The sequence below is a fragment of the Salmo salar genome, chromosome 14 (assembly GCF_965601325.2).
Source record: "Salmo salar chromosome 14, fSalSal1, whole genome shotgun sequence".
Taxonomy (NCBI): domain Eukaryota; kingdom Metazoa; phylum Chordata; class Actinopteri; order Salmoniformes; family Salmonidae; genus Salmo; species Salmo salar.
The window spans coordinates 41,414,447-41,440,939 of record NC_138304.1 but is presented as its reverse complement, the minus strand read 5'-3'; the positions used below and the strand labels follow the sequence as shown (position 1 = coordinate 41,440,939).

Below are 26,493 nucleotides of genomic sequence, written 5' to 3'. Positions count from 1 at the left end.
GAACAGCGGCGTCTGGTAAGACAAAGGGGGGCGGTCTATGTATTTTGTAAACAACAGCTGGTGCACAATATCTAAGGAAGTCTCGAGCTATTGCTCACCTGAGGTAGAGTTTCTCATGATAAGCTGCAGACCACACTACCTACCGAGAGAGTTTTCATCTATATTCTTTGTAGCTGTTTACAGAGCACAGTCAGAGGCTGGCACTAAGATAGCATAGAATGAGCTGTATTCTGCCATAAGCAAACAAGAAAACGCTCACCCAGAGGCGACGTTCCTAGTAGCCAGGGACTTTAATGCAGGGAAACTTAAATCAGTTTTACCAAATTTCTATCAGCATGTTAAATGTGCAACCAGAGGGAAAATAACTCTGGACCACCTATACTCCACACACACAGGTGCATACAAAGCTCTCCCTCGCTCTCCATTTGGCAAATCTGACCATAATTCCATCCTCCTGATTCCTGCTTACAAGCAAAAATTATAGCAGGAAGCACCAGTGACTAGATCAATATTAAAAGTGGTCAGATGAAGCAGATGCTAAGCTACATGACTGTTTTGCTAGCACAGACTGGAATATGTTCCGGGATTCATCCAATGGCATTGAGGAGTACACCACATCTGTCATTGGCTTCATCAATAAGTGCATCGATGACGTCGTCCCCACAGTGACCGTACGTACATACCCCAACCAGAAGCTATGGATTACAGGCAGCATCCGCACTGAGCTAAAGGCTAGAGCCGCCGCTTTCAAGGACCGGGACTCTAACCCGGAAGCTTATAAGAAATCTCGCTATGCCCTCCGATGAACCATCAAACAGGCAAAGCATCAATACAGGACTAAGATCGAGTCGTACTACACCGGCTCTGACGTTCGTCAGATGTGGCAGGGCCTGCAAACCATTACAGACAACAAAGGGAAGCACATCCAAGAACTGCCCAGTGCAAATCAATTTATAACATTTTTGACATGCGTTTTTCTCGATTTTTTTAATTGTTATTCTGTCTCTCACTGTTCAAATAAACCTACCATTAAAATTATAGACTGATCATTTCTTTGTCAGTGGGCAAACATACAAAATCAGCAGGGGATCAAATACTTTTTTCCCTCACTGTATATCTCTCTGGTCACCCCCAAAGCCAATTCCTCCTTTGGCCGTCTCTCCTTCCAGTTCTCTGCTGCCAATGACTGGAACGAACTACAAAAATCTCTGAAACTGGAAACACTTATCTCCCTCACTAGTTTTAAGCACCAGCTGTCAGAGCAGCTCACAGATCACTGCACCTGTACATAACCCATCTATAATTTAGCCCAAACAACTACCACTTCCCCTACTGTATATATTTATTTATTTATTTTGCTCCTTTGCACCCCATTATTTCTATTTCTACTTTGCACTTTCTTCCACTACAAATCTACCATTCCAGTGTTTTACTTGCTATATTGTATTTACTTTGCCACCATGGCCTTTTTTGCCTTTACCTCCCTTATCTCACCTCATTTGCTCACATTGTATATAGACTTATTTTTCTACTGTATTATTGACTGTATGTTTGTTTTACTCCATGAGTAACTCTGTGTTGTTGTATGTGTAGAACTGCTTTGCTTTATATTGGCCAGGTCGCAATTGTAAATGAGAACATGTTCTCAACTTGCCTACCTGGTTAAATAAAGCTAAAATAAAAAGCTAAAATAAAAAAATAGTGAATTGGGTAGTGACGAGTAGTGAATTGTAGATAGTGAATTGTAGATAGTGAATTGGGTAGTGAGGCGTAGTGAATTGTAGATAGTGAATTGGGTATTGAGAGGTAGTGAGAGGTATTGAGGGGGAGTGAGGGGTAGTGAATTATGCTGAAGGTTGTCTAGACAAGTTGTCTAGGTAGACAATCATAGAATGCTCTGTCAAGCATAGAATATGCAACCAGCACACCCCACTGTTCTGTAACCAGGAACTATTGGTCCCCAATCTATTTGGACTTCTGCATAAATGAATAAAAAAGCAGTTCTGGGTATAGGTGCTGTAAGGTCACTGAGTTCCTTCTCAGACATTTAGTTGTTGGCTGATGCCCAATAAGCCGTGAGACAGATGATCAGTCTGGACCCGGCCCTGTCTGCAAGCTGCATATGTTAGTTTGTTCCCAGTCGTTTGTCAAGTGCCAGGAGGTTTACTTTGCTGTTCTCACTAAAATATGTGTGATGTTGTTGGCAGGAGGGTTTAAGCTTTTAAACACACTTTGCATCCTAATCACCATCAGTGTCGTCACCGTCTCCCCCTTTGACCTGTGAATCCCAGAAGGCGTCAGCTCGTCTTCATAGGCAGCATATTAGAGATGCAAACACATTTAATCAATTAAGACGCCTAAGGAGGTGCAGGTGGGGTGGAGGGATGATAATATGGTACACCGGAGGGGTTGCTCACTATGATCATACTGTATGTCTTGCTAATTGTTATTATTACCAACCTATGATTCAGTTAGGCTAGCGTTCCTCGTATGGGTTTAATTATGTTTCCATACATTTTCTGTCTCTTTGTTGGCTTCGGGAATGGATTTCTGATTAGCTGGTTTTTCCGTCGGCCTTCATATCTAGTTATTTGTTCATCTACAGTACATATATGCCTCTGCTCGATTCATTTTTTGAAGGGGTACTTTGTGCTTGGTTGGGCCCCTGGTGTGGATGGCGGATGGTGCGGATGGAGGATGGAGCGGATGGAGGATGGTGGATGGATGCACTGGGCCCTGTGTGTGCACATGACCTTTGGATAATTGGATTTTCTGAAGACATTATGCGGCAAACACACAGAGCGGTGCATGATGGGTAGAGGAGGATACTTGGCATGCATGGAAGATGAGTGCTGAGATTGGCTGGTGTTAAACAGACAAAAAAAAAATATGGTACTCAGTCGGAGTCTCAACTTATTATTGAGAGTTAGAATAATAGAATACACAATTTCTATTATTTGGTTGTGCGTCAGCATTCACTCAATTAGCCCATATTACCAAATTGTTTTTATATTGGTAAGTTAGTCTAGCGGCCAGCTATCTAAACTTGTAGTAAGCATGGTCGAATTACCGAGCGGCATGGGGCCCATTGATCATCAGTTATCATATTAAGAACTGTAAATATTTGCCTCCACCCTATTGCAAAATGTGTAGAATTGCTGACCCACGAAACACTGTGGCCCCATCAAAGTTGCCCATCCCTGCCATAGGAGAACCCTTTGAAGAACCCTTTTTGGCTGCAGGAAGAACCCTTTTGGTTCCAGGTAGAACCTAAAAGTGTTCTACCTGGAACCAAAAATGGTCATCCTTTGGGGACCGCCGAAGAACCCTTTTGTAACCTTTTTTTCTAAGAGTGTAGAGTGGAGTTTGGAGAGGAAGTGTTGCGTACGGTACTAGACGTGCTTCTGGGCTGTGTTTACAGGCATCAGAACAGCGCAACTTTGTTTAGATCATTGTTTAGAAAGCAGTAGCAAAAGTCACAAAAGAAACCTGATTTGGTTTTCTGCAAATATATAAATACCATGGGTGTCTTACTTTTGGGAACTTTACAGTCCTGTTGATCAAACAACCAACAGGTAGGCTATCTCTCCCTCGGTAGGATTCTTCCTGGTTCATTCTGAAATCCTTCTATATAACACAAGACACTGCCGCACCCTCCCCACTGCCGCACCTCACATAGTACATTCTCTATCAGAAATATAGGTACCATACTCTGGAATTTTTATCTTCACATTGCCAAAACATCATCATCCCTCAATAACTTCAAGGGAAGACTGGGATTCAGCCTGATGAACCAAACTACTCTGTAATCTCCTCCATGAAGCCTAACTCTCACACACTCACATCCACACATGCGCACACACATTTAAACAAAACAATATATATATATTTGTGATTACTGATCAATTTATTTATACATTTATAATTAGTAGGTTTTGTTATCTGTTTTAACAAACTTTTTTTTTGTACTTATTTATTATATATTGTTTGTTTGTGGTGTGGTTTTCATATAAGCCCTTAGGCTTCCAACCACACCTGCACACTGTTTTCTTTGATGAAAATAAATAAATAAATACAGAAATAAAAAAATAAGTTGCCTATGCACAATAATAACAACAAGGTTATCTAGCCTGAGCCAGATGTGCTAAAGTCCAGCACAGTGGGTGGTAGGCAAACCCTCTCAAACTTTTTCAGTACGTGGTCGAAATTGCACAGTGAATATGATGAGGAATAGTAGCCTGCTGAGCCTCCTGCAGCCTGCCCCCAGTCCCATAATAACCCACTAAGAGATATTCTAACAGTTGTTCAAGTTTGAGTAAATGAGTAGCTAGCTTAGTGATCCTAATAGCTGTAGCCACCAAAGCTGAAAATAAAACATTGGGGGAAAAGTCTTCCACTCACACACTTGTCCAGGCGATAACATCACATCCTTCCAGCAGCTAGCTAGCGAGCTACAGTACAAGGCTCTGTGTCAGTTTAGGTTCTAGCTAGCTATCAAGCCATATAGCTAGCTTGCTAAATAAGTAGGCCTGCATAAATATATCATCTAGCTATAGCACTAGCCACGTAACGGGACTGCATAGCTAGATTTATTGTGTTGAGATTCCCAATCACTGCCCTTTTCAATCTGTTTTTGTGCAAAGCATTGGGTCAGTGAACCTGAAACAGTTCATCTCCTGAATGGCTGGAGGCAGTTAACAATGTGCTAGCTGTGATTTACAACCTGATATAGCAATATTTATTAGACTACCTACCTAGCGATTTATTGGTGAATTTTATTAATCACGCATTGACTGCATACATTTAATTCTGCCAACAATGACTTACTCTACATAATTTGAATTTTGAGTCGAAAAATGACCTATTTTTAGACCGATATAATGACTGTTTGTTTCATTTCTACAAAGTAGTTCCACTTCAAACTGGATCCTCTACTAATGGGAATTGCCATGGCGACATAACTGTTTGTGCTCTAGTAGTAGCAGTTTGCTTTTGCCGTTGTTGTTGTTGTAGTAGTTGCTATTCACTCCTCCAATTGATTATGTGAGTGTTTATCGTTTCCCACACAAAAATAAAATGTTGGTTTGAAGACTTGAGGGTCTAATTGAATGAGTAATTTTGGTGATTACATTTTCACACAAAATTGCGGAGAATCTGCCTCAAAATGGGTCCAATTTGTGCTTCTCTTTGGTTCACTATTTTCAGATTTCTCATAATGCCATAAGAACCTTGGCGCTGTCCATGGTGCCTCATTAGAGCCATACAGTTGGCCAATCAGTCCTCCATGTGTAACGGCTGTTGCAGGGAGTAGACCAAGGGGCAGCGTCTTGAGTGCTCATCATGTATTTATTGTACTGAAAACACATAAACAAAGAAACAAAAACCGACAGCCAAACAGTTCTGTCAGGTTAGCAACACTAAACAGAAATTAACCATCCACAAAACCCAAAGGAAAACAGGCTGCCTAAGTATGGCTCCCAATCAGAGACAACGATGTACAGCTGTCCCTGATTGAGAACCATACCCGGCCAAAACAAAGAAATACAAAACATAGAAAAAAGGACATAGAATGCCCACCCTAGTCACACCCTGGCATAACCAAAATAGAGAATAAAACCCTCTCTATGGCCAGGGCGTGACAGTACCCCCCCCCCAAAGGTGCGGACTCCGGCCGCAAAACCTAAACCTATAGGGAAGGGTCCGGGTGGGCATCTATCCGTGGTGGCGGCTCAGGGGCGGGATGCAGACCCTGCTCCACCACTGGCTCACCCCACTTTGGTGGCGCCTCTAGAGCGAGGTCCCTCGCCGCCGACCCCGGACTGGGGACCCTCGCCGCGGGCTCTGGACAGGCGGGCGACTCTGGCAGCTCCGGACTGACGAGCGACTGGCAGCTCCGGACTGGCGGGCGACTCTGGCAGCTCCGGACTGGCGGGCACAGGACTCACCAGGCTGGGGAGACTTGCAGTAGACCTGGCTCTGGGCGCAGGATTCACCAGGCTGGGGAGACATGCAGGAGGCCTGGCTCTGGGAGCAGGCACAGGACTCACCAGGCTGGGGAGACTTGCAGGAGGCCTGCCTCTGGGAGCAGGCACAGGACTCACCAGGCTGGGGAGACATGCAGGAGGCCTGGCTCTGGGAGCAGGCACAGGACTCACCAGGCTGGGGAGACATGCAGGAGGCCTGGCTCTGGGAGCAGGCACAGGATAGACGGGGTCTTGGAGACGCACTGGAGGACTGGAGTGCACGGCCTGCACAACCTGTCCTGGCTGAGTTGTCACTATAGCCCGGCACAGGCGGAGCACTGGCACAGGGCGAACTGGGCTGTGCTGGGGAATGACGGCTGCCGTGCGTAGAGCAGGCGCAGGGTAGGCTGGACCTAGGAGACGCACTGGTGGCCAGATGTGCTGCGCCGGCGCACTTCTCCCTGGCTGAGTGCCAACTCTAGCACGGCAACGCTGAGGAGCCCGTATCGACCGCACCGGGCTATAGCTGCGCACTGACGACACAGTGCGTAACTCAGCATAACAGGGTGCTTGCTTGATCTGTCGCTCCCCATAATAAGCACGGGGAGTTGGCTCTGGTCTCCAACCTGACTTACCCCAACTCCCCGTGTGCCCCCCCCCCAATTTTGGGGGGGGAGCTGCCTCTCAGGCTCCTGTAGCTCCCTTAACTTGTCCTCCCAGAATCGACGTTCCAACTTCCATGCCCATCCTTCCCCCCGGTGCTCCAATCCACGCTGCTTGGTCTTCTTTTGGTGGGTGGTTCTGTAACGGCTGTTGCAGGGAGTAGACCAAGGGGCAGCGTGTTGAGTGCTCATCATGTATTTATTGTACTGAGAACACATAAACAAAGAAACAAAAACTGACAGCCAAACAGTTCTGTCAGGTAAGCAACACTAAACAGAAATTAACCATCCACAAAACCCAAAGGAAAACAGGCTGCCTAAGTATGGCTCCCAATCAGAGACAACGATGTACAGCTGTCCCTGATTGAGAACCATACCCGGCCAAAACAAAGAAATACAAAACATAGAAATACAAAACAGAAAAAAGGACATAGAATGCCCACCCTAGTCACACCATGGCCTAACCAAAATAGAGAATAAAACCCTCTCTATGGCCAGGGCGTGACAGTACCCCCCCCCCAAAGGTGCGGACTCCGGCCGCAAAACCTAAACCTATAGGGAAGGGTCCGGGTGGGCATCTATCCGTGGTGGCGGCTCAGGGGCGGGATGCAGACCCTGCTCCACCACTGGCTCACCCCACTTTGGTGGCGCCTCTAGAGCGAGGTCCCTCGCCGCCGACCCCGGACTGGGGACCCTCGCCGCGGGCTCTGGACAGGCGGGCGACTCTGGCAGCTCCGGACTGACGAGCGACTGGCAGCTCCGGACTGGCGGGCGACTCTGGCAGCTCCGGACTGGCGGGCACAGGACTCACCAGGCTGGGGAGACTTGCAGTAGACCTGGCTCTGGGCGCAGGATTCACCAGGCTGGGGAGACATGCAGGAGGCCTGGCTCTGGGAGCAGGCACAGGACTCACCAGGCTGGGGAGACTTGCAGGAGGCCTGCCTCTGGGAGCAGGCACAGGACTCACCAGGCTGGGGAGACATGCAGGAGGCCTGGCTCTGGGAGCAGGCACAGGACTCACCAGGCTGGGGAGACATGCAGGAGGCCTGGCTCTGGGAGCAGGCACAGGATAGACGGGGTCTTGGAGACGCACTGGAGGACTGGAGTGCACGGCCTGCACAACCTGTCCTGGCTGAGTTGTCACTATAGCCCGGCACAGGCGGAGCACTGGCACAGGGCGAACTGGGCTGTGCTGGGGAATGACGGCTGCCGTGCGTAGAGCAGGCGCAGGGTAGGCTGGACCTAGGAGACGCACTGGTGGCCAGATGTGCTGCGCCGGCGCACTTCTCCCTGGCTGAGTGCCAACTCTAGCACGGCAACGCTGAGGAGCCCGTATCGACCGCACCGGGCTATAGCTGCGCACTGACGACACAGTGCGTAACTCAGCATAACAGGGTGCTTGCTTGATCTGTCGCTCCCCATAATAAGCACGGGGAGTTGGCTCTGGTCTCCAACCTGACTTACCCCAACTCCCCGTGTGCCCCCCCCCAATTTTGGGGGGGGAGCTGCCTCTCAGGCTCCTGTAGCTCCCTTAACTTGTCCTCCCAGAATCGACGTTCCAACTTCCATGCCCATCCTTCCCCCCGGTGCTCCAATCCACGCTGCTTGGTCTTCTTTTGGTGGGTGGTTCTGTAACGGCTGTTGCAGGGAGTAGACCAAGGGGCAGCGTGTTGAGTGCTCATCATGTATTATTTGTACTGAGAACACATAAACAAAGAAACAAAAACTGACAGACAAACAGTTCTGTCAGGTAAGCAACACTAAACAGAAATTAACCACCCACAAAACCCAGAGGAAAACAGGCTGCCTAAGTATGGCTCCCAATCAGAGACAACGATGTACAGCTGTCCCTGATTGAGAACCATACCTGGCCAAAACAAAGAAATACACAAAACATAGAAAACGGAACATAGAATGCCCACCCTAGTCACACCCTGGCCTAACCAAAATAGAGAATAAAACCCTCTCTATGGCCAGGGTGTGACACCATGTTGGCACCAAACGTTCTTTGACAGTAACATTCTAATCGGTATTCTCTGTAGAATATAATTCTCTTAGAACCTTTGGTGCCAACATGACACCCATTCTGATTCTGTGTCTTAAACTAAGTTAGCATAACTCTGCATACTGTAAATATTGCTCTGGTATTGTGACTATCTCCTCTCCTCCTCAACATGTCACTAATCATAAGTGACATGTTGACTCTATAAATAGATGTGCTGAAGTGCAGTATTTTGTAAGTTGCCAGCTCATATTAGAAACCAACTATCAGAAGCCCCAAAAGGTTAAAGTGGCATTATGAAAGATCAACTGGTGATTCATGTCCAATCACAGCCGTGGTAGAGATAGTGTATGATGTCATCAGTCAGTGACTATGAGTTAGCAATGCACCATACTCATTTACATTTACATTTGAATCATTTTATCCAGAGCGACTTACAGGTACATTCATTTTAAGGTAGCTAGGTGGGACAACCAAATATCTCAGTCATAGTAAGTAAAACTTTCCTCGATAAAGAAGCTATCAGCAAGTAGGAAAAAGTCAAGTGCTAGTAGGAAAAAGTCAAGTGTGAAAGACAAGGGTGTTATTTCTATGTTTACATTTTTTTAGAGGAGGGAGGAAGGGGTGCTATGGGATATTTAAGATGCTCTTTGAAGAGGTAGGATTTCAGACATTGGGCAGGGACTCTGCTGACCTGGCATCAGGGGAATCTGCTTCCACCATTGGGGTGCCAGGACTGAGAAGCATTTAGTCTTCCATCTTGTATTTACTAATACCTCCTCAGGGATCATTGAAAGATGATTGTACTTCTGGCCAGTTTGGCTTCTTGCTTAGGGCTCAGAAATGCATATGTTTTGGGTGAATTTTATCTTTTTGGGTTTAGAGAAGCATACTGATTTTATCTGGTTGGGTTTAGAGAAGCACACTGATTTTATCTGGTTGGGTTTAGAGAAGCACACTGATTTTATCTGGTTGGGTTTAGAGAAGCACACTGATTTTATCTGGTTGGGTTTAGAGAAGCACACTGATTTTATCTGGTTGGGTTTAGAGAAGCACACTGATTTTATCTGGTTGGGTTTAGAGAAGCATACTGATTTTATCTGGTTGGGTTTAGAGAAGCACACTGATTTTATCTGGTTGGGTTTAGAGAAGCACACTGATTTTATCTGGTTGGGTTTAGAGAAGCATACTGATTTTATCTGGTTGTGTTTAGAGAAGCACACTGATTTTATCTGGTTGGGTTTAGAGAAGCACACTGATTTTATCTGGTTGTGTTTAGAGAAGCACACTGATTTTATCTGGTTGGGTTTAGAGAAGCACACTGATTTTATCTGGTTGGGTTTAGAGAAGCACACTGATTTTATCTGGTTGGGTTTAGAGAAGCACACTGATTTTATCTGGTTGTGTTTAGAGAAGCACACTGATTTTATCTGGTTGTGTTTAGAGAAGCACACTGATTTTGACAATAATGATCCATGGTTGGCTAAAGTGACAACCTTGTGACTGATCAGTGAGATGACATCAGATAGGAAGAATCCTAATGGTTCCCTGTCCATCCCACAGAGAGGGATGGAGTAGAAAAGAGAGACTCCTATTGAGTGTGTATATTTATTTATTTATATTACCTTTATTTAACTAGGCAAGTCAGTTAAGAAAAAAATCTTATTTTCAATGACAGCCTAGGGGTTAACTGCCTTGTTCAGGGCAGAACGACAGATTTTTACCCTGTCAGCTCTGGGATTTGATCTTGCAACCTTTCAGTTACTAGTCCAAAGCGCTAACCACTAGGCTACCTGCTGTGTATATCCATCTGTGCCTACAGACTTGTGTACCGGTATGTGTTTGTGTGGGAGTGAGTGAGGGAGTCCTGTCGTGTGTGTTACAGTTCTGATTAATGTGTTGTATCTGGCCGTAACAAATGTCTGCTCTGTTCCTGCTGTGTATCTGATGGCCGACTGATGGGAAGCTGTCTTCCCCCTCTCATTAATCGGTCCAAAGGAACAGCAGGCAACATGGTTCTGCTGACTGTAGTCTTCTCCTTTAATCCTGCTTCTAGGAATTGTCATCTTGATCACTAGAGAATCTTGCAGCAAATTAAACAGGAAATCGTGAAGAATTCTGTGACTGTGATTCTCTCTCTATTTTTCTCTCTCTCTCTCTCTGCTTCTCTATCTCTCGCTGTCTCTCTCTCTCTCTCTCTCTCTCACACACACACACACACACACACACACACACACACACACACACACACACACACACACACACACACACACACACACACACACACACACACACACACACACACACACACACACGTCCTTCCTCTCTGCCTTAACTCATTCCTTGTCTCTCCATCTCTGTTTTAGATCTTCCATATGACCTATGACCTGGCCAGTGCAGTAATGCGTATCTTCAACCTGATTGGTATGATGCTGCTGCTGTGTCACTGGGATGGCTGTCTGCAATTCCTGGTTCCCATGCTACAGGACTTCCCCCAGGACTGCTGGGTCTCCCTCAACAAGATGGTGGTATGTGTTTGATTCATTACATGTTTTACATTCACAAGTAAAACTGGATAAACAGAAAAAAAGTCTCTGCACACTTCCAGTTCGATACAAAGTTATTTTAATTGTAGCTAAGCTTTCGTTCAATTGACCTTCATCAGAGCATATTATGCACAGTGACGCACAGTTATGCTCTGATGAAGGTTGATTGACCGAAAGCTCAGATACAATTAAAATAACTTTTTATCGAACTGGAAGTGTGCAGAGACTTTTTTCTGTTAATCCAGCTTTCAGCACCTTCAGTAATCAATTTTGGGTGTGCGGTGGATTCAATGTATTATATACATTCATAGTTAGAACTAGCGACTAGAGCGGAAAAAGGAAACATCAGTCATACGCCATTCATTAATCAATGCTTTGTTCCTAATCAATAAGAATAGTCTCCCACAGGTACACAATAAACATCTAACAGATACCGATTCTGTTGTTGATTTATCAATAGACCAAAAGACCTTCATCATATTGCTCGTGAACAAGACCTATTGGGAAAACACATCAATGTGTTTTAACTAGAAATCAGTCCAGTGATTAGTACTATTGATGGTTGTTTGAACTGTTAGAACAGTCAGCCAGTGAGCCAGACACAGCCAGCCCAGCCATCTGAAGATGAGCGAGGGAATGCTGAGAAAAATAACAAGTCAGGCAACACGATTTATGCACACCTACGCATCCCTCCCTCCCTCTCTCCCTCCCTACATATCTCTCCCTCCCTCCCTCTCTCCCTCCCTACACATCCCTCCATCTCTCCCTCCCTCACTCTCTCCCTCCCTATGCATCCCTCCCTCTCTCCCTCCCTACGCATCCCTCCCTCCCTCCCTCCCTCCCTCCCTCCCTCCCTCCCTCCCTCTCTCCCTCCCTACACATCTCTCCCTCAATCTCTCCCTCCCTCCCTCCCTCTCTCCCTCCCTACGCATCCCTCCCTCCCTCCCTCCCTCCCTCCCTCCCTCCCTCCCTCCCTCCCTCCCTCCCTCCCTACACATCTCTCCCTCCCTCCCTCCCTCTCTCCCTCCCTACGCATCCCTCCCTCCCTCTCCCCTCCCTCCCTCTCTCCCTCCCTACACATCCCTCCCTCCATCTCTCCCTCCCTCCCTCTCTCTCTACCTACGCATCCCTCCCTCCATCTCTCCCTCCCTCCCTCTCTCCCTCCCTACGCATCCCTCCCTCCATCTCTCCCTCCCTCCCTCCCTCTCTCCCTCCCTACGCATCCCTCCCTCCATCTCTCCCTCCCTCCCTCCCTCTCTCCCTACCTACGCATCCCTCCCTCCCTCTCTCTCTACCTACGCATCCCTCCCTCCATCTCTCCCTCCCTCCCTCTCTCTCTCCCTCCCTCCACATCCCTCCCTACGCATCCCTCCCTCCATCTCTCCCTCCCTCCCTCCCTCTCTCCCTCCCTACGCATCCCTCCCTCCATCTCTCCCTCCCTCCCTCTCTCTCTACCTACGCATCCCTCCCTCCCTCCCTCTCTCTCTCCCTCCCTACGCATCCCTCCCTCCTTCTCTCCCTCCCTCTCTCTCTCCCTCCCTCCACATCCCTCCCTCCATCTCTCCCTCCCTCCCTCTCTCCCTCCCTACGCCTCCCTCCCTCCATCTCTCCCTCCCTCTCTCCCTCCCTCCATATCTCAATCCCTCCCTCCCTCTCTCACTCCGCATCCCTCTCTCCCTCCCTACGCATCCCTCCCTCCATCTCTCCCTCCCTCCACATCCCTCTTTCCCTCCGCATCCCTCCCTCCATCTCTCCCTCCCTCCACATCCCTCTCTCCCTCCCTCTCTCCCTCCACATCCCTCTCTCCCTCCCTCTGCATCCCTCCCTCCCTCCCTCCATCTCTCCCTCCCTCCGCATCCCTCTCTCCCTCCCTCTCTCCCTCCACATCCCTCTCTCCCTCCCTCTGCATCCCTCCCTCCATCTCTCCCTCCCTCCACATCCCTCTCTCCCTCCACATCCCTCTCTCCCTCCCTCTGCATCCCTCCCTCCATCTCTCCCTCCCTCCACATCCCTCTCTCCCTCCCTCTCTCCCTCCGCATCCCTCTCTCCCTCCCTCTGCATCTCTGCCCCTCTCTCTCCCTACTTCCACATCCCTCCATCCCTCCCTCCCTCTGTAACTCCCTCTCTTTCTCTCACCGGGGTGGGGCGATGACAGGAAAGATTAAGAGGGAAAGGGAGGAATGGGAATGTGCCCGGGCAGCAGGCTCCTTTGCTCCTGTCTCTTTTCTCTAGGAGGTTAAAGCTGAGTGTTTATAGGTCCATCCATCAGTCCGGCCTTTTACATGCCCAGGGAAAACCGCTCCGTCTCCCAGCTTCTGCCCTACCCACCAGCCACAGCTCCAAATGGGTTTTTAAACGGATTGGGTTCTGCTCCTCCGCTGTCATTGGGCCTGCCACCACGTCACGTAAATGTTCCGTTATTTTTACATTTTCCTGCAGGGCAGATGTTGACGTGTGTTCCTTTTTATCGACGTACAGAACTAATACCCCATCAAATGAGTCCCCCGGTGGGCCTAAAGCAATGAGAGGAGAAAGCAGATAAAAGTTTTCCTTTTATCTGTTATGAAGGGACGAATCCCTCTTGGTTTGTGATATTCAATTGAATTAGACTAGACTGTCATCTGAGCTGTGTTTCCAGCTGTTTTGTGTCTCAAGATTTGTTTAAATCAGGTCAGCTGAGAGAGGAGGAAACTACCATGGCTCTGCTTCCCAATCTTACGACCTTGGGAGGTATTGCAGGGGTGAGGTGAGGGGTCAAGTGACCAGAATAGATATTAGTTGATTTGTTGATTGATTAAGTAACAATGCTAATATGAAAGGCCTGTTTGAGAATGTGATAACAACAGTGGGACTCGTGTGGATTTCCCAGGACACTCTCTCTAATGCAAGGTTCTGAACATCTCCACCTCTCAGGAGTGTGATTGTCATTTCCCATATGTGTGATGTCAGACTGTAAGAAACCTCTTGACCTTCTCTGACAGGTACTATGTCATTCCTATGACAATGCAAAACAGGCATTCTGACAGGCCACCTCAAAGTAAAAACCCTATCCTTCTGTAATAGACACCTAGGGGTCCTGAAGACTGTATAGTGTACTGTATAAACTCCCAAACTGACTCTCTCTCTCTGTCAGGCCATTGACTTCCCCCTTTCCCTCCCCCTCTTCCTCCCTCCCAGTGTATAATCAAGGGCAGCATCTCTCCAGAGGGCCGTCACTCTGAAGCGAGCGGCCCAGGCCACCTGAGACCTTCCCGTTATTCAGTGGCTGACAACTCGTAACATTAGCCACCGTGTAGCAGCCAGGACATCCATCATCACTACTACACCTACACAAGCTATAGTACAGGTCGGTGGAGGAGTCAGGAGTCCCCACAGGCAGTAACTCATGGAGGGCAACGTGAGGCGGACGGGGGCGAGGGCAGGCAGGTTGTTGTAACCCTTTTGAAGAGTATTCAGTGGTAAACCTATAGGCCTTCAGTGGTGAACCTATAGACCTTCAGTGGTAAACCTATAGGCCTTCAGTGGTAAACCTATAGACCTTCAGTGGTAAACCTATAGACCTTCAGTGGTAAACCTATAGACCTTCAGTGGTAAACCTATAGGCCTTCAGTGGTGAACCTAAAGGCCTTCAGTGGTAAACCTATAGACCTTCAGTGGTAAACCTATAGGCCTTCAGTGGTGAACCTAAAGGCCTTCAGTGGTGAACCTATAGACCTTCAGTGGTGAACCTATAGGCCTTCAGTGGTGAACCTAAAGGCCTTCAGTGGTAAACCTATAGACCTTCAGTGGTAAACCTATAGGCCTTCAGTGGTGAACCTAAAGGCCTTCAGTGGTGAACCTATAGACCTTCAGTGGTGAACCTATAGGCCTTCAGTGGTGAACCTAAAGGCCTTCAGTGGTGAACCTAAAGGCCTTCAGTGGTGAACCTATAGGCCTTCAGTGGTGAACCTATAGACCTTCAGTGGTGAACCTATAGACCTTCAGTGGTGAACCTATAGACCTTCAGTGGTGAACCTATAGACCTTCAGTGGTGAACCTATAGGCCTTCAGTGGTGAACCTATAGGCCTTCAGTGGTGAACCTATAGGCCTTCAGTGGTGAACCTATAGGCCTTCAGTGGTGAACCTATAGACCTTCAGTGGTGAATCTATAGGCCTTCAGTGGTGAACCTATAGACCTTCAGTGGTGAACCTATAGGCCTTCAGTGGTGAACCTATAAACCTTCAGTGGTGAATCTATAGGCCTTTAGTGGTGAACCTATAGGCCTTTAGTGGTGAACCTATAGGCCTTCAGTGTGTGACAGGTTAGTACAGTGGTGAACCTATAGACCTTCAGTGTGTGACAGGTTAGTACAGTGGTGAACCTATAGACCTTCAGTGTGTAACAGGTTAGTACAGTGGTGAACCTATAGGTCTTCAGTGTGACAGGTTAGTACAGTGGTGAACCTATAGGCCTTCAGTGTGTGACAGGTTAGTGCAGTGGTGAACCTATAGGTCTTCAATAGAGAAATCATGTACATGTACATCATGTAACCTACACAATCGCAAAACACGTGAAATATATTCTCATGCTCGCCGCACACATAGCCTAGTTTCAGCAGAATATAATCTGTGGGCAGCAAGAGTGTGTAGCTGTCAACTGGTTTTGGCATGGAGCAGCTCACAGAAGAATGACATCGGTAGCCGGTAGGGTAGGAAAGACGTTTCAACTTATGATACCTACCAGTGAATGCTAACTAAGGCAACAATGGGTATGCAAACTAGGTATTGAAAAAGTTTAGTCTGAAGTGTTGGTTTTTAGGATAGTAGGATTTGTGATGCGCAATTGTGATCATGCTCTGTTTGGATCAGGGGCATAGACATGGATGTGCCTTTGTGGACAGAGGTCCACCCACTGGGGAGCCAGGCCCAGAGAGGCCCATCCAATCAGATTGATGTGATTGAAACTTTGTTGTGGACTTAGACCATCACATTTTTTATTTACATTACCAGTCAAAAGTTTGGACACACCTACTCATTCAAGGGTTTTTCTTTATTTTTACTATTTTCTATATTGTATAATAATAGTGAAGACATCAAAACTTTAAAAAACACACATATGGAATCATGTAGTAACCACAAAAGTGCTAAACAAATCTAAATATATTTTATATTTGAGATTCTTCAAAGTAGCCAACCTTTGCCTTGATAACAGCTTTGCACACTCTCTCCCCAGAGACCAGCAAAGCAAAATCCCGATTGGATCTTTTTGTCTCTTCAGTGTTAACTCTTTCCTTTCCATCAAAAACTGAAGAGATTCAATCAAAACATAATTGAAAATAATAATATAATTATCAATATTATTATAATCATTATTTTATAAATCCTTAGCCCTTCTCTGAAGGCATAGAAGGCTCATTGTTCCCCACTGTGTTTGGGTTAATAATAATTTGTAAAGTGGTTCTATTTTCCCCCAGCATGCATGTTTTCACTATTCTGAATGTGTAAAGAATCCATATGTTGTTCTGAAATATGAACCCAGAAATACTGGACATTTAGAACTCTTATTATGGTGGTGATTTGACAAAATTAGAATCATGGTCTTGAATTGGACTCGCATTTTTCTGGTCTCATTCTTGACTCTGTCTCGGACCCCTTGTCCCCCTCCCGGTCTCGGTCTCCAATCAAATTTATCCATAAAGCCCTTTTTACATCAGCAGATGTCACAAAGTGCTATACAGAAACCCAGCCTAAAACCCCAAACAGCACGGTGGCTAGGAACAACTCCCTAGAAAGGCAGGAACCAAGGAAGAATCCTAGAGAGGAACCAGGCTCTGAGTGGTGGCCAGTCCTCTTCTGGCTGTGCCGGGTGGAGATTACAACAGTACATGGCCATTTAAGGCCAGATTGTTCTTCAAGATGTTCAAATATTTATAGATGACCAGCAGGGTCAAATAATAATCACAGTGTTTGTAGAGGGTGCAACAGGTCAGTACCTGAGGAGTAAATATCAGTTGACTTTTCATAGCCGAGCATTCAGAGGTCGAGACAGCAGGTGCAGTAGAGAGAGAGAGAGAGAGTCGGAAACTGCAGGTCTGGGACAAGGTAGCACGTCCGGTGAACAGGTCAGTGTACCCCAGCCACAGGCAGAACAATTGAAACAGGAGCAGCAGCACGACAAGGTGGACTGGGGACAGCCAGGAGTCATCAGGCCAGGTAGTCCTGAGGCATGATCCTAGGGCTCAGGTCCTCCGGAAGCGAGGGAGAGAGAGAATTAGAGGGAGCATAATTAAATTCACACAGGACACCAGATAAGACAGGAGAATTACACCAGATATAACAGACTGACCCTAGCCCCCCGGCACATCGACTATTACGGAGGCTGGGACAGGGGTGGGTTGGGGGACACTGTGGCCCCGTCCGACGATACCCCCCGGACAGGGCCAACCAGGCAGGATATAACCCCACCCACTTTGCCAAAGCACAGCCCCCACACCACTAGAGGGATATAAACAGACCACAAACTTACTACACTGATAAAAGAATGAGTATAGCCCACGAAGATCTCCTCCACCGCATGAACCCGAGGGGGCGCAAAACCGGACAGGAAGATCATGTCTGTGACTCAACCCACTCTAGGGACAGCATTGAAGAGCACTATTAAGCCAGTGACTCAGTAATAGGGTCAGAGGCAGAGAATCCCAGTGGAGAGAGGGGAGCCGGCCAGGCAGAGACAGCAAGGGCAGTTTGTCGCTCCAGTGCCTTGCCGTTCACCTTCACACCCCTGGGCCAGACTTCGCTCAATCATAGGACCTACTGAAGAGATGAGTCTTCAATAAAGACTTAAAGGTTGAGACCGAGTCTGCATCTCTCACATGGATAGGAAGATCATTCCATAAAAATGTAGCTCTATAGGAGAAAGCCCTGCCTCCAGCTATTTGCTTAGAAATTCTAGGGACATTAAGGAGGCCTGCGTCTTGTGACCATAGCATATGTGTAGGTATGTACGGCAGGACCAAATCGGAGAGATAGGTAGGAGCAAGCCCATGTTATGCTTTGTAGTTTAGCAGTAAAACCTTGAAATCAACCCTAGCCTTAAAAAGAATCCACTGGAGTAATATGTTACATTTTTTGGGCTCTAGTCAGGATTCTAGCAGCTGTGTTTAGCACTAACTTAAGTTTATTTAAGGCTTTATCCGGGTAGCCAGAGAGTAGAGCATTGAAGTAGTCTAAGGTAGAAGTGACAAAAGCATGGATTAGCTTTTCTGCATAATTTTTGGACAAAACGTTTCTGATTTTTGCAATGTTACGAAGATGGAAAAAAGCTGTCCTTCAAATATTCTTGATATGTTTGTCGAAAGACAGATCAGGGTCCATAGTAATGCTGAGGTCCTTCACAATATTATTTGAGATGACTGTAAAACCATCAAGATTAATTGTCAGATCCAACAGCAGATCTCTTTGTTTCTTGGGACCTAGAAATAGCATCTCTGTTTTGTCTGAGTTTAAAAGTAAGACATTTGCCTTCCTTATGTCTGAAACACAGGCTCTCATCGAAATGTACAGCTGTGTGTCATCCGCATAGCAGTTAGAGTTGGCATTGTGTTTCCGAATGACATCACCAAGAGGTAGAATATATAGTGAACACAATAGTGGTCCTAAAACGGAACCTTGAGGAAACTTGCAATTGATTTGTCAGAGGGCAAACCATCCACAGAGACAAACTGATATCTTTCCGACAGATAAGATCTAAACCAGGCAAGAACTTGTCCATGTAGACCAATTAGGGTTTCTAATCTCTCCAAAAGAATGTGGTGATCGATGGTGTCAAAGCAACACTAAGGTCTTGGAGCTCGAGGACAGATGCAGAGCCTTGGTCTGACGCCATTAAAAAGTAATTTACCACCTTCACAAGTGCAGTCTCAGTGCTATGATGGGGTCTAAAACCAGACTGAAGCCATTCGTATACATTATTTGTCTTCAGGAAGGCAGTGAGTTGCTGCGCAACAGCTTTTTCTATTTTTTTGAGAGGAATGGGAGATTCGATATAGGCCAATAGTTTTTCACATTTTCTGGTTCAAGGTTTGGCTTTTTCAAGAGGCTTTATTACTGCCACTTTTATTGAGTTTGGTACACATCCAGTGGATAGGGAGCCATGTATTATGTTCATCATAGGACAGCCAAGCACAGGAAGTAGCCCTTTCAGTAGTTTATTTGGAATAGGGTCCAGTATGCAGCTTGACGGTTTAGAGGCCATTACTATTTTCATGAATGTGTCAAGAGATACAGGATTATAAAACCTGAGTGTCTCCATTGATCCTAGGTCCTGGTAGTTCTGTGCTGTTATGTATCACTGCTGAAGTGAAAGCTATCCTCTCTTGTTGAATGCTGCTTTTTAGTTAGCATTGCGACAGTATCAAAAATATATTTGGGATTGTTCGTTTCTCCTCAATTAGGTTGGAAAAATAGGATGATCGAGCAGCAGTGAGGGCTCTTCAATATTACATGGTACTGTCTTTCCAAGCTAGTCAGAAGACTTCCAGTTTGGTGGAGCGCCATTTCCGTTCCAATTTTCTGGAAGATTGCTTCAGGGCTTGGTTATTTTCTATATACCAGGACAGCTTCCATCCTGAGCCATTAAAAAGAGGACTTCCTAGAAGCCAGTTTTTCAGACTGCGCCGTATATGCTATTCCAATGATGATTATCTAGAAAAAGCAGCGGAGATGCGCACTAGGTTTCTAAGAAGAGGCTATTCGCCACAATGTGTGGATGAAGCTCTTCATTTGGCATTGGGAAAAACATGAGATGAATTGTTACAAAAAAGACCAGCTAAAGCAAAAGAACACTCCGTTATGTTCACAACCACATATACTTTGAATTCGCGAAAAGTGGGAGGTGTGGTTAAGAAACATTGGCATATTTTATCATCGGACCCAGCTTTGCCGGCTGAATTCAAGAATCCACCACTCATTGTATATAGGAGAGGTCGCAATTTGCGCGATAAATTGGTTCATGCCAACTGCCAGCCACGAAAGAAAATCAGCCAGGCTCTTTTACGCCCTCTACCAAATGGTAGCTATAAATGTAGAGGATGCGCACAGTGCAACAATATGATGAAGTGTGAATATTTCTGCCACCCACACACAGGAAAACGGTTTCAAATTAACGATATCATCACGTGCACCACCACCCATGTTATTTACATTATTAAATGTCCATGTGGGCTCTGCTATGTTGGTAAGACCTCCCGCTCTCTCAAACAGAGAATTAGTGAACATAAAAGTTCAATCAGGAGAAACGACAGGGATTATCCAGTCGCAGTACATTTTAATGACCAAAAGCATGACATTTCTACCTTTAGATTTTGTGGTATAGAGAAAGTCAAGATATCAGACAGGGGAGGTGATATTAATAATACTCTGAGCAAAAGAGAATGTTTTTGGATTTTCACCCTCCAGACATTATTTCCTAAAGGACTTAATGATGAAATGCCTATGTATGTTATGTTGTGAATTTAAAATATGTTCCTATTCAAGATTACTTTGTTTTTTCGTATGATGTACCCAATGATTAATGAAAACTTGCTATGTCCTCGTTGTGATTTTATGGACGTGTTCGGTGCGTCTTGTCTATACACTTTTGTAATATTTGTGAAATACATATTGTTATGTTTGGTAGCACTTATTTATTTATTTTCCTTTGCCTCCAACCCCTTTCCATACGTGGAACGGATGTGGGTGGGGCTAGGTCTACATAGAGGTGCTGTTTTCAGAAAATTCACAAAAGCTCTGACGAAGGCCGTTAGGCCGATACGTAAGCTTATTAAATATCAGTGATACTATCAAGAACAGTGTGCGGTTTCCTTTTTTTCCTTCATCCTGTTTCAACTGTTGCCATGCACCTGTAACAAGATTGCTCAGATGTGCGAGTGCCTTTTGAATCCTATATACCAGGGCGAAAATTTCTTGTGACAAATGTTTTTTGTTTTTAGGGGTGAGACTGCCTCTAGGGTATTACGCAAGGTTAAATTAAGATCCTCAGTTAGTTGGTTAACCAATTGTTGTACTCCAACGTCCTTAGGTACGTGGAGGGAGTCTGGAAGGGCATCTAGGAATCTTTGAGTTGTCCAAGAATTTATAGCATGGCTTTTGATGATCCTTGGTTGGGGTCTGAGCAGATTGAGCAGATGCAAACAAAATAAAATGGTGGTACGATAGTCCAGGATTATGAGGAAAAACATTTGGATAGACAATATTTATTCCACGGGACAAAACTAGATCCAGAGTATGACTGTGGCAATGAGTTGTTCTGGAGACATGTTGGACAAAACCCACTGAGTCGATGATGGCTCCGAAAGCCTTTTGGAGTGGGTCTGTGGACTTTTCCACGTGAATATTAAAGTCACCAATAATTAGAATATTATCTGCCATGACTACAAGGTCTGATAGGAATTCAGGGAACTCAGTGAGAAACGCTGTATATGGCCCAGGAGGCATGTAAACAGAAGCTATAAAAAGTGATTGAGTAGGCTGCATAGATTTTGTGATGTGAAGCTCAAAAGATGAAAATGCAGTCATTTTTCTTTTTGTGAATTGAAATTTGCTGTCACAAATGTTAGCAACACCTCCGCCTTTGCAGAATGTGCACGGTCACTAGTGTAACCAGGAGGAGATTCCTCATTTAACACAATAAATTCATCAGGCTTGAGCCATGTTTCAGTCAGGCAAATCCCATCTAGATTATGATCAGTGATTAGTTAATTAACTATGACTGCCTTGGAAGTGAGGGTTCAAACATTAAGTAACCCTATTTTGAGATGTGAGATATCACAATTTCTTTCAATAATGACAGGAATAGAAAGGTCTTAATTCCACTGAAATTGCTTTGGCAAACACCGCCATGTTTTGTTTTCCTCAACCTAGATCAAGGCACAGACACGATCTCAATGGGGATAGCTGAGGTGACTACACTGACTGTGCTAGTGGAAGTTGTGAAGATGGCGCCGGAGGCTGCCGTTTTACTGGCTCTTAACTAACCGTGCTATTTTGTTTGTTTTTTCGTATTGTTTGTAACTTATTTTGTACATAATGTTGCTGCTATCATCTCTTATGACCGAAAAGAGATTCTGGACATCAGAACAGCGATTACTCAGCTTGAATTGGACAAAAAAAATGGTTTAATTAGTCGGACGGGAAGGATATACTCCAAACACCCGTAAAGTCCCTCATCCCTATCATTCGCTGGAGAAAGAAACTGAGAATTTGCGGAAAGAGATCGGGGTGCCTTTTGAGGATCTGTGGCTAATCTGCCTTCGCCACCTGTACTGTTAGCAAACGTTCAATCGATGGAAAATAAATGGGACAAACTGAAAGCACCCAAATCATACCAACGGGACATAAAAACTGCAGTATCTTATATTTCACTGAGTTGTGGCTGAACGACGACATTAATAACATACAGCTGGCGTGCTATACAGTCTATCGGCAGGATAGAACAGCAGCCTCTGGTAAGACACGGGGCGGGGATCTATGCATATTTGTAAACAATAGCTGGTGCACGATATCTAAGGAAGTCTCGAGGTTTTGCTCGCCTGAGATAGTGTGGTCTACAGCTTATCATGAGATACTCTATCTACCTTGAGAGTTTTCATCTGTATTCTTTGTAGCTGTCTACATATCACCACAGACCGATACTGGCACTAAAACTTCACTCAATGAGCTGTATACAGCCATAAGCAAACAGGAAAACACTCATCCAGAGGCGGTGCTCCTAGTGGCCAGGGACTTTAATGCACCAAAACTTAAATCAGTTTTACCTCATTTCTATTGGCATGTTAAATGTGCAGCCAGAGGGGAAAAAAACTCTAGACCACATTTACTCCACACATATTCATTGACTACAGCTCAACGTTCAACACCATAGTGCCCTCAAAGATCATCAGTAAGCTAAGGATACTGGGACTAAACACCTCCCTCTGCAACTGGATCCTGGAGATGATTGTGGAAGGTTTTACAGCTGCACCCTCGAGAGCGTCCTGACGGATTGATCACTGCCTGGTATGGCAACTGCTCGGCCTCCAACCGCAAGGCACTACAGAGGGTAGTGCGTACGGCCCAGTACATACTGGGGCCAAGCTTCCTGCCATTCAGGACCTCTATACCAGGCAGTGTCAGAGGAAGGCCCTAAAAATTGTCAAAGACTCCAGCCACCCTAGTCATAGACTGTTCTCTCTGCTACCGCACGGCAAGCGGTACTGGAGCGTCTAGGTCCAAGAGGCTTCTAAACAGCTTCTACCCCCAAGCCATAAGACTCCTGAACATCTAATAAAATGGCTACTCAGACTATCTGCATTGCCCCCCCCCCCCTTCTACGCTGCTGCTACTCTCTGTTATTATCTATGCATAGTCACTTTAATAACTCGACCTACATGTACTTATTTTTCGTGTCCATGTCCAGATAAAGCGTCCGGGGTGAAAAAGTTTAACGAAAAAAGTAGAGCGAGGAAAAAACTAAGACGTTGGTAAATGTATTAAAAGTAAAAACCAAGAGGTTTGTCTGATAGCCAAATAGCAACAAACAGCACAACAGCACGGAGACCGGAAGTTGAGGGCGGTGCAATTGATTCGTGATGGAAATAAGAGGTCTTGACTCGGATTTGATTTCCTCCGGTCTTGGTCTTGAATCGGTCTCACTTTAGGTGGTCTTGAACACAACACTGATGCTAATAATTCAATCATGAACCGTAGAAATCCATAATAGACCATTGATAAGGATGGATGTCTGAAACTCACTCTAAAGGTTGATGGCTGTATATAGAATGGACCAAACCCCTCAGGCCATGGAATGGTGAGTGGAAGAGGAACAGCCAACATGGCCAACATGATAGTGAGGCACAGTTGCAGTTGCCATTGTTGCACGTGAGAAAAGTAGCACATTCTAATTAGGGCTGGGAATTTCTAGGGACCTCACAATACAATATTATCTTGATACTAAGGTGTCGATATGATATGTATTGCGATTCAATACTGTGATTTTAATGGGATTTGATGTTCCGAACTTATTGCTCATTATACATGTATATCTGCTGCAGATCGACAAGAGAGCGCATGAGACAATTTATTTTTATCATTAATGGAAATTAAAGAGCTGAAAACAAGTTGGCTCACTTGGAGTCAAAGTATCGATATAATACCATGCCAAATAATATTGCGATATGTAACTGTATCGATTTTTCCCCATCACATATTTTTTTTTATGTAGCACAAAAGCAATTAGTATGGCAATTAAGCATCAATTAATTATACACTCTAAATGACCAGCTATTACAACCACCAGGGATTGATGATCAATGCTAGTCCATTCTATCAAGTTAAATTCTACATTGGGAGGACTGTGGATTAACAGTGAGAGAGAGAGAGAGTTTTCCTCACCAGAGAGAGGAGCCATGTGTCACAGGAGTGAAGGGCTAAGTGGATAATGACATAGGCAGCAGCAGCTACTAACAGACAGAGTCAATGGTTAAAGGACTGTAATTATTGGTGTTAACTAAACGCTTCTGGATTAAAGACCGTAAAGAACGCAGACGTGCTTCAGTCAGACGACTGGGCGAGACACAGAGAGACTTCATTAGAGAAACAGCTTCAGTCAGATGACTGGGTGAGACACAGAGAGACTTCTTTAGAGAAACAGCTTCAGTCAGACGATTGGGCGAGACACAGAGAGACTTCATTAGAGAAACAGCTTCAGTCAGACGATTGGGCGAGACACAGAGACTTCATTAGAGAAACAGCTTCAGTCAGACGATTGGGCAAGACACAGAGAGACTTCATTAGAGAAACAGCTTCAGTCAGACGACTGGGCGAGACACAGAGAGACTTCATTAGAGAAACAGCTTCAGTCAGACGACTGGGCGAGACACAGAGAGACTTCATTAGAGAAACAGCTTCAGTCAGACGACTGGGCGAGACAGAGAGAGACTTCATTAGAGAAACAGCTTCAGTCAGACGACTGGGTGAGACACAGAGAGACTTCATTAGAGAAACAGCTTCAGTCAGACGACTGGGTGAGACACAGAGAGACTTCATTAGAGAAACAGCTTCAGTCAGACGACTGGGTGAGACACAGAGAGACTTCATTAGAGAAACAGCTTCAGTCAGACGACTGGGCGAGACACATATAGACTTCATTAGAGAAACAGCTTCAGTCAGACGACTGGGCGAGACACATATAGACTTCATTAGAGAAACAGCTTCAGTCAGACGACTGGGCGAGACACAGAGAGACTTCATTAGAGAAACAGCTTCAGTCAGATGACTGGGCGAGACAGAGAGATTTCATTAGAGAAACAGCTTTAGTGAGTCATAAGTCTCTGCCACGGGGGCTGGTGAAGGGAGGATGGCTCATAGTAGTGGCTGGAATGGATGAATAGAATGGCAGCAAACACATTGAAACCATATGTTTGACACCTGTACATTTATTCCATTCCAGCCATTACAATGAGCTTGTCCACCGATTTAAGCGACACCAGCCACCACTGCCCTCTCCCCTCTATTTGTGCATTACTACGTATACAGCCGTGGCCAAAAGTTTTGAGAATGACACAAATATGAATTTTCACAAAGTCTGCTGCCTCAGTGTCTTTAGATATTTTTGTCAGATGTTATTATGGGATACTGAAGTATAATTACGAACATTTCATAAGTGTCAAAGGCATTTATTGACAATTACATAAAGTTGATGCAAAGAGTCAATATTTGCAGTGTTGAAACTTCTTTTTCAAGACCTCTGCAATCCGCCCTGGCATGCTGTCAATTAACTTCTGGGCCACATCCTGACTGATGACAGCCCATTCTTGCATAATCAATGCTTGGAGTTTGTCAGAATCAGTTTTTTTTTAGGTTTCCACCCGTCTCTTTAGGATTGACCACAAGTTCTCAATGGGATTAAGGTCTGGGTAGTTTCCTGCCCATGGACCCAAAATATCGATGTTTTGTTCCCCGAGCCACTTAGTTATCACTTTTGGCTTATGGCAAGGTGCTCCACCATGCTGGAAAAAGCATTGTTCGTCACCAAACTGTTCCTGGATGGTTGGGAGAACATGCTCTCGGAGGATGTGTTGGTACCATTCTTTATTCATGTTCTTAGGCAAAATTGTGAATGAGCCCACTCCCTTGGCTGAGAAGCAACCCCACACATGAATGGTCTCAGGATGCTTTACTGTTGGCATGACACAGGACTGATGGTAGCACTGACTTTGTCTTCTCCGGACAAGCTTTTTTCCGGATGCCCCAAACAATCGGAAAGGGGATTCATCAGAGAAAATGACTTTACCCTAGTCCTCAG

The 26,493-nt window shown here is 45.6% G+C and overlaps 1 protein-coding gene across 1 annotated transcript in view; it reads left to right on the top strand.

The window, feature by feature from the left end:
* The window catches only part of LOC106569543 (potassium/sodium hyperpolarization-activated cyclic nucleotide-gated channel 1), a 73,369-nt gene that overhangs the window by 14,737 nt on the left and 32,139 nt on the right, over nt 1–26,493 (top strand). Inside the window, exon 3 of the mRNA XM_014141001.3 lies at nt 10,994–11,155. Coding sequence (XP_013996476.1) covers nt 10,994–11,155 — 162 coding nt within the window. The remainder of the gene's footprint in view (nt 1–10,993; nt 11,156–26,493) is intronic.